At 35.4% G+C, this 9,127-nt stretch overlaps 1 protein-coding gene across 5 annotated transcripts; it reads right to left on the bottom strand.

Annotated features, from left to right (window-relative positions):
* Nucleotides 1-941: 941 nt before the first annotated feature.
* On the bottom strand, nucleotides 942-6,382 carry LOC130939184 (alpha-mannosidase I MNS5). 5 transcript variants are annotated; one of them, XR_009070195.1, is made up of 16 exons: nucleotides 6,005-6,382; nucleotides 5,656-5,698; nucleotides 5,502-5,567; nucleotides 5,362-5,423; nucleotides 5,133-5,232; nucleotides 4,749-4,931; nucleotides 3,955-4,003; nucleotides 3,691-3,870; nucleotides 3,355-3,475; nucleotides 3,133-3,214; nucleotides 2,958-3,043; nucleotides 2,734-2,834; nucleotides 2,248-2,389; nucleotides 1,983-2,133; nucleotides 1,224-1,559; nucleotides 942-1,133 (listed from the first exon to the last, which is right to left on the bottom strand). XR_009070195.1 is itself a non-coding variant. In XM_057867289.1 (15 exons), exons 1-15 carry the CDS (start codon nucleotides 6,352-6,354, stop codon nucleotides 1,344-1,346), a joined length of 1,932 nt encoding a protein of 643 aa, XP_057723272.1. In that variant the 5' UTR covers nucleotides 6,355-6,381; the 3' UTR covers nucleotides 947-1,343. The 5 variants fall into 5 exon arrangements, 3 of the variants coding, with proteins under 3 accessions (XP_057723272.1, XP_057723273.1, XP_057723274.1); XR_009070196.1 differs by having other exon boundaries at nucleotides 942-1,128; XM_057867289.1 differs by having other exon boundaries at nucleotides 947-1,559; nucleotides 6,005-6,381.
* Nucleotides 6,383-9,127: the final 2,745 nt, after the last annotated feature.

The raw sequence follows: 9,127 nt of genomic DNA, 5'->3' as shown, positions 1-9,127 counted from the left end.
AAAATTTACCTTTTTCATCATAACTTATTTCAACTATCATTTTATTTTAATATTTGTATCTTGTATTTTATAAGGTTGCTGTACCTTTTAAATAATTGATAGTTTATTATTTATTTTCAAATTTTTTAAAATTTGTAAAAAAAAAACTAATTTTAATTAATAAAATATGTGATTAACTTCTTTACTACACATACTATAAATTACTAGAATTTTGTAATTTTAAAATGTACTATTAATATTGTTGTGTCTCTTTTGTGTAACTGTCATATCAAAAATAAAATTACAGAAAAGAATTTATAAGATTTTTCTTTATATATTTATAAATCTTTTAAAAAATTAAATAACTACATATTATGCCTAAATTTCTTTTATGTAATGAAAGAATACAATAAAAAATAATAACTAAAAAAATCATTTAAAATTTGGTTCTACCATATTAAAATTTTTGAATCAGTTCGTGGAACTTGGTTTTCTACATCAAAAAATATCGCAAGAAACCATAAAAAAGACAGCTTGATCATTGATAAATTTTAAATGAGTTAAAGAAATTAAGGTAAGACTTATATTTAAGTTGCATTTGGTTGATACAGAATGACACTACATAATTGATGACAAATAGTAACGAATTTCACTTTATTCATGCAATAACTCATTAAACAGCAATAAACCCTTAATGAAATTTTGATCCGCGACAGATTAATCCTCAATCTACAAGATTAGAAAAAACCATAAAAAACTAAAAAAAAATTACAAATATTTTGATGTGTCAACTCTTGTTTATATCTTATTTTCTATAAAAAGTGTCGATGTATATTTACTCATTTATATAATGTATAATTTATTTATTTTTTATTTTTTTTTATAAAATTGTAAAAGTAAAAAGTACTGAAAATTTAAATTAAAAATTGAAAATAAAAACCAACGAAGATGCTAAACCCTATCTACTATCTAGGTATCACTTTTGGTCAATGATAAATATACATCAAATCATTCAAATCCACGGACAAATCCTAAAGAAGATGAGAAATAGGTAGAAAGAATGTTATATTCACTTTCTGTATACTCATTCTCATAATCCAACTTCTCCCAGTGATGTTTTTATTTTCTCTCCTTATCATGGTTGCTGAACTGATCTAAGGAAAAGGAATACAACTATTCAATGCATCATATAATCCGAATAAAAAGCTATTATATGCTAAAAGAATTGTCAAATGTGTACCTACCAAATAACTCTCACTCCTGTGACATAAACTGGTGCTCATTATTTGTTTCAGTGGTTTGTATACTGATTCTGACTTACATTTTCTGTACCTAAAACAAATCAACTAAACAAGGTACCATGATTAAAAGATCCATAATCCACAATAACCAGCCATGCTACAAGATCTTCGTGTACATGTCGTGGAATCGACTCCACAATCTTCGTCAGTCAAACATCTATAATCACTACGCGCATCAGGGATGTGGCATGCACTCTCAATGTGTTGGCCTGATTTCAATGTGATGGCAGGGCAAACTTGCAAAGACATTGAACTGATTCGACTCGCTGCTGGTTGTCTCTGCACAAGGTAATATACTCATGTTTTCAAGTTCAAGGGTTTTTATTTTTTATAAAGTAAATACCTACATATCCCCAAAAATAAAAATCTAGCCTCCTAACTTCTTTGAAAAGAAAAATATTTAAGGCAGCATATATTATCGATATAAATATAATCTCATGTTACTACCGATGAACTAGAGTTTAACATAATGACTGCAAGATCAGTTCCCCTATCAATCAGTAAATTTACCATACCAATTTGAAACTATTTATTGTCATTGAGGATTTGGTACGAGTGATATTGAACTCATGCTGCGAACAAAGGTGGAGCAATTTTCCACTCCCCAATTTTCCATTAAGTTTTAGTTGCCAAAATTGTAGTTACACATATATCAATAGATAAAAGAAAAATTGAAGGAGAAAAAAAAGAAAAGAAATATACCTTCATGAAAGTCCAATTAGTAGGAATATAAGTTTCGGGAAGCTTCTCATGCCATGCGCTTAGTACAGGAAGGGGATGCCCTTCGGTGGTAAATACATAGTTAGTCTCATGTACAAACGAATCATCAAATAGGAGATATAAATATTTGCACCTGCAGAAAACAGGAACTATTACTCAGAAAATATAAAGTCCAGCACTTAGTTGGGTAAGGAATTTGTTATTAAAAAATCTGCATGATAGAAGAGGGAAGGCAAGAAGATCTCACGTTTCAGCAAGAAAAAAACTATGTTGATGATCTTCCAACTGCATAGTTGTCACATCCTTGACGCTTGCAAAACCACCTTCTACTTTGGTGTATAGATTAAGGGAATTAACTATTGTTTCACCCACTTCAATATACCATGGATCTGAAATTAACAAAGGTTGATGTGAAGAAGTGATATGGCCACATGCCCACATCATTACTGATTGGATATAATTCTCTCTATTTAAATTATGTGAGTAGATTGAAAACATAAACACATTGTTAGGAAAAGATATATTTGGCCATGTATATATAGTGGGAACTGGGAAGAATGGGGAAGCCCAAAAGAAGGAAACTCCAACCAAGTAAACAGCAATTAAGAGACTCTATTTATCATCTATAGTCTTTACAAAAGTGGTAAGAGAGTGATGTTTTAGAAGAAGTCAAATATAATGTCATGAATTCACAATATCAACAAATTAAAAAAAGATTGAAAAACCTTCCAACCTTTAGTTGCTTGATATAAATAGAATGTTGACTCGGCGAGTTCAGGACGTAACGGATAATATTTTTCAGTAGGGTGAATCATCCGGTGGTCCAGCAAATACCTTGACATGGATTTATAGCTCAATATTTTTTTTTATAATAAAATAAATAAGTCTTAATGACAAATAGACAACTATACTTAATGAGACTCATGTTATAATCAAACCAGCAAAATCAGAAAGTACCGCTCAGGTAGCACACCAAATCTCTTCCACACATGGAAGAACTCACGGTGAGATGAATTGGCGGCTGTGATATCCCCAATAAGAACCTGGTTCCAGAAGTGCCAGATAAGTCAGAGAGATATCAAATAATATCTTTAAGAGGTAGTACAATTAGGATTCCTCCCCAGTTACTTGCCTGTAGACCAGGCCAAAATGCTTGAAGACTTGTAAGCTGCCAGTAAGTTGCTTTTCCTGTTCTCATATCAGCTTCATGATACCTGTATCACATCAACTAAGTCAGGTTACAATTGTTAATCAGATACACCCACAAATACCCTTTTATTTTTAAAAGATAAACCTACTATCAGAAGAGATTTTATAAGATAAAAGCAAAATGTTTCTGGGGTTAGAGTTATACCAAGGACCATGTCTGAAATATTTCTGCACAGCAACATAAGCAGAATGAAACATTCTCCAAAAGTCCTCCTTCCCGAATAGGATATGAGCTTTAAGTAGATACTCATAAAAGGAATCAACCCCTAGAAAATAATTCAGGAAAAAAATCCAACACAAGAAATATATAGGTCAGTTCATCAGCATTTGTGGGTTAGGATGAAAGTATCATAGGATATCAAACAGCATTACTATAAACAGCAGCAGCATCTTCATATTAAAATCAACGGACAATGCAATTGCTAAGTTAGAAAAGACAGACTGAAAGATGAAAAGATTATTACAATTCAAAAGAACGTACCTGCTCCAATACCTGATGAAAATTCAATCCATTCCCCAGTTTCCACATCTAATGTGGTTCCAAATAAACGTAATGAACTCTGCATGCTCCATAGCTTACGAAGGGCTCGCAAAGCTGCAGATTCATACCTAGGGTCAGCGGTCACTTTTGATAAAGCACCCATTTCAAGAATCAGTGAACCTGCCAAAAGAGGGAAAATTATAAGCAATCAAACATATCATTTTACTAGACCGTATTTTTAATATGCTAAGCTAGAACTCTCACCACACCCTGAAGTGCTTGTTTCTGTAGTCTCATTCTCCATTACTCCATACTGTGCACAGAATATTTTGCATTGGTGTGGAGTTACATATCTTTCTAAAAAAGGGGAAAACAAAAATAAAGAAAATAGCAATAGACTATAATTTATAAAATTCGTATGCCTCAAAAATTGAAGTAACATGGTTCGAATGCAAAACTTGGATCTATACAGTACAGCACTCATTAATGCTATGCATATATGATAGTATATCTCCACATTACTATTCATATGAATGCAAATAACGTAGCATTTTAACTATATCACATCAGTCATATCCAAACTTATGATCTAGCACAGAATTGTTTCCTTATGGAAACGAGGAAGTCAGGAGATCTGAAAAAACTTGGAAAGCCTGAAAGGATGATGTCAAAAACATGATTGGTACTGACTCAGCCTGAAAGTCAGGTGTTCTAGGTCAAGTGTTAGACTATTACATTTAGTTCACACCTAGCCCAATACTACTCTTAACATCATAGAATTCCAAAACTATATGGAGTCAGCTATATGGGTCAAACAATGTTTTAATGTCCTAATACTTTATCAGAAGCAGTTCTTACTAAACAAGCAATGATCAAATTCCATGGAGGATTTAATTTAATTACTAACATTTTTTTTTATTCAGTATTGACGATGCAATGAGAACTTCTGACAGTTAGGATATGGAAGATCATCTTCAGACATTCAAAATTTTTAAATGTTTTACAACCAAGTGAAATGAAAATAAAAATTTATAGACATTGAGTGTTATATAGGGTACCTTTAAGTTAATCCACGCATATGGCAATCCAGTGGGCGTATCGAATGCCGGTAGAAAGCGTTTCCCTAAATCTTCAGCCAGAAATAGGAGCTGATTATTGTAAGTCCCTTGAAACAACTTCTTTGAAGAATCAGATGCAAGTAAATGAGCAGAGACAAGTCCTCCTAGAACTCTTATGTTGCACTGAATGATCACAATCGAGTTATTAGGAAATAATATGCTTCAATCTTCCATGCTTTAAGATGAATGTTATTTTTTAATTGTCACTCAGAAATCAGAAGTAAATTAAAGCCATCAGCCTACCAGCTTTTCAAATTTTGGGCAGTTAGATGCATGTTACATGAAGCTACATATTCAATACTTTCAAACAAATCCAGCATTTACCTCAAAAAGATTTATGCGTGCGTCAACGTCAAATTTTAGATTTTCGGAAAGCCAGAGCACTGCCTTCTCAAATTCAGTATTGTTTCCCATAATAACAAGGCTAAAGGAGAAAGGACAATTTTTATGAGTTCTGAGTTCAACTAGATACGCAACAAGACACGGCCATCAAAAACACACCAAATCCAATAAAAACAGAACCGAGCAAACTAATAATTCATGCAGTGCCTACCTTGACAGCGATTCGATAAGTGTAAGGGCAGATCCATTGTAGTCTTGAGGTAAATGTTCAAGCTGCGACAGTAAACAGTTATTTCTGCAGTTGTTCTCTGATTAATTCTACTCCATATTCTTATGTAAACGTCAATTTACCTTCAAATTTCCTAGCTCACTTAAGGAGTCAGTGTACGTTTTGGAGAGTGGCTTTAGCTCATCATGCTGCAAAACTAGAACAATCATGACATCGCACAGCCGGGTCTATCCCTGAATTTTAACGACTAACAACTATGGAATCACATTAACTCACCGGAAATGCATAAGTCATATAGTTGTCATAGGCATGGTAAAACCTACCAAGAAAAAAGAGTACCAACAGATAACAAAATACTGACGAGCATTATTTACTAGTTTTTTCACCAAAATAAATTGCATAAGGACTTAAAAAAAATGCTATAGAACCCAATATAATTGACAATTCCTATGAAAATCTATACATACATATTGCTTAATGTAAATATTCCTACCCTTGAAAATTCCAAACCTTGTCATAAATTTGAGCTATTCGAGCTAGAAATTGCAACAAAGCGGAATCAATCATTTTAAAAAATGAATAAAATATAAACAATTTGGGGGGAATTCAAATAATTCATACATACATGGTGCGAACTTTCTCTCTCATGCGCATTTTCTTGGAAGCCCAAGTGGATTGTTGTGAGTGGGAGATGGAGGAGATGCAGAAAGTGGAGAGTAGAAGGAGGAGGAGGAAGAGGCATGGGGAGTGATCGCGGTGAAACATGGGAATGGAAATGTGACCAGGTTTTGGATGCACGGAAGGTGTTTGATTATTTGCTTTGTTTGGTTGTGTTGCGCGGACTTGGTTTGAAAGAGGGGTGAAGAAATGGATTAAGATGAAGCAATTAAAGGGGAGTGAGTAAGATCTGGTGAATGCCGAACCATGCCTGAAACATTTTTGTTTCGAGACTTGAATTGAATTTTCACCATTCATAATCACTGTCTTACGAAAAGGATTTACTGCGTATTCAATCTAAGGATTTACATGATACGGCGTGGATCAATTTTTTTTTATATAGTAAACAATTGTGTGATATGCGATGATATTTTCGTATCCGTGAGTTTTACATTGCTATGGAACATGTTTTAATTTTTGGAAAGGCACCGACGTTTTGTGGGATTTTTTTAAAAATAAATTATGACGAAAATGCACGTTATCTTTTATCTCGTTTACAGTATAAATGAAATAAGATTATACGTCTCATTTATATTGTAAACGAAATAAGTCACATAAATTGACGTGTATATTACGTTTACAGTGTAAATAAGATACGCACAATTTTATTTTGCTTACACGGTAAACAAGATATGTTACGACAAATTTTCAACACCGACAAAAGGATATACAACCCTTTGTATTCTCCATAAATATTTCACTACTTCTTGTCTATCTTTTTCTTCCAAAAATAAAACAAAATGTTTAGTAGTAATGGATATTTGGTTGTAAGTGTGTATCCTAATTGCCATATGAAAAATAGTGATAATGGGGTGATATTTGAGTGTAAGAATCTCATTCTGTTGCGTACCTGGCGAGTAAGTTTTTTGTCAGAGTTGAAGAGTTTGATATTGAGTAGCGCCGGTGGTAGTGGGAGAAAAGAGATCAGAAGGGTGGGGTATAGATTGCTAGTACCGATGAAAAACAGAGTTTTTCGGTTTTGCCTGTTTTGGCTCCATGGTGACGAGCATGTGCGCCTGATGTTTGACATCCATGGGAGAATTATGGCAAAACAAGTGATGGAGCTTTCTACAGAAGTTGGTGATGTCGGTGGCGGTGGATTTGGGTAGTCGGACTTCGTGCAGGATGACCCACCTCTCGCACAACCACCGTTACACGTTGCTCGTCCAGTGGAAGACATGGAAATTGATGGTGAGGACTCAGACGAGAAGTATGTTGCGGATAGCAATGAGAGCGGTTCTTCAGAAGATGAGGAGGAGTATGTACCGAAGACCCTGATCGAGCCATCGTATTGGTATCTTCTGCCTTCCTTGAACCCAATTCCGCCCTTATCATCTGTATCCAGTCATATCATACATTGGATCTGGACGAGATGCAAGAGAAAAATTCATTTTCCAATACCGGTGAAGATGATTACAACTTAGATGTTGGTATGGAGTTTCGAGTTGGCCATAGATTCAAAAGCCGAGATGCAGTATTGCAGGGAGTGAAGAATTACAGCATTTGTAGAACTGCGGAGTACTGAGTTGTGGAGTCGGATTGATTAAAGTGCCATGTGCATTGCCGACAATCTGAAGCAGGTTGCCCTTGGCGTCTCTGTGTTGCTCTCCAACAAAATCTCGGATATTGGTAAGTTCAAGTTTAACTGTGTTCTATATTCTCAGTTATCATTGTTATGCTTGTTGTACATCTCAACCATGGTTGTTCTATTTCTTTAAAAAGGTGCGTAGGGTTAGAGGAGCACATACGTGTTTAACACCCACCATGTCTCATGAGTCATGACCACTAACAGCTGGACAGAAGTTTCATCTGCCGTCTCATCCTCCCGTTGATACAATCCTCGCTATTCGTCAGTATCTCTGTCCTACAAGGTGCAGTTAGAAAAAGCTATCATTTCAAACCCTCGTACCTAAAGGCCTGGATGGCGAAGCAAAAGGCAATTGCGCAGATATACGTTAAATGGGAGGAGTCATACAATAAGGTACTGAGGTTGCTGCAAGCACTGCAGAGTTGTTGTCCCGGAACGATATATGAGATTAGTGTTGTACCTATTATGAGGGACACCTTATAATGCATGATTACAGCATGTTTGATAAGGTATTTTGGACCTTTCCTACTTGTGTGGAGGCTTTCAAGCATTGCAAGCCATTTGTCTCCGTTGATGGCATGCATCTGTATGGGAAATATGGTGGTGTCTTGCTTATTGCAGTGGCACAAGACGGTAACAGCAACATCCTTACTCTAGCCTTTCCAATTGTTGGGTCTGAGACCATGGAGTCCTGGTCTTTCTTCCTAATCAATTTGAGGCAACAAGTGACCCCACAGGAAGGCATGTTGATTGTTTCTGACAGATCCCAAACGATCAAGGCTGCACTGAGAACTGACGATAGTGGGTGGCAGTCTCCTAGAGCATTTCATGCTTATTATATCCGGCACATCATGACAAACTTTATGTCTCGTTTCAAGTATGCCGAGGAAAAGCGGTATCTCATAAATACAGCTTATAGTCCAAGTAAGGTTGGGTACGAGTGGTACATGGATGCATTGAGGGGTTTGTCGCAAGAGATGGTGGACTGGGCTAGTAGGTTTAACAAAGAGATCTGGCTACAACAATGCGACGGAGGTAACTGGTGGACGAAATTGTGATCCTTATTCTTTAAGTTGTACTCCTTGTACTTTTATGGAATTTGAAATTGGCACGAGTGGACACAACTCCGTTCAACTAACCAGCAAGTGTACTGGGTCGTCCAAGTAATAAACCTTACATGAGTAAGGGTCGATCCCACAGAGATTGTTGGTATGAAGCAAGCTATGGTCACCTTGTAAATCTCAGTTAGGTAGATAAAATTATGGAATTTAGAAAATCAAATAACAAAAAGAAATAATAAAAGGGATACTTATGCAGATTCATTGGTGGGAATTTCAGATAAGCATATGGAGATACTGTATGGCTCAAGGACGCCTGCTTTCCTACTGCTTCAACTCAATCCTTCTTATTCCTTTCCATGGCAAGCTGTGTATAGGGGTTCAC

The sequence above is a fragment of the Arachis stenosperma genome, chromosome 7, assembly GCF_014773155.1.
Source record: "Arachis stenosperma cultivar V10309 chromosome 7, arast.V10309.gnm1.PFL2, whole genome shotgun sequence".
In the NCBI taxonomy this organism is placed as follows: Eukaryota; Viridiplantae; Streptophyta; class Magnoliopsida; order Fabales; family Fabaceae; genus Arachis; species Arachis stenosperma.
The sequence above is the reverse complement of the archived record's forward strand: the minus strand, read 5'-3'. Positions and strand labels throughout refer to the sequence as shown.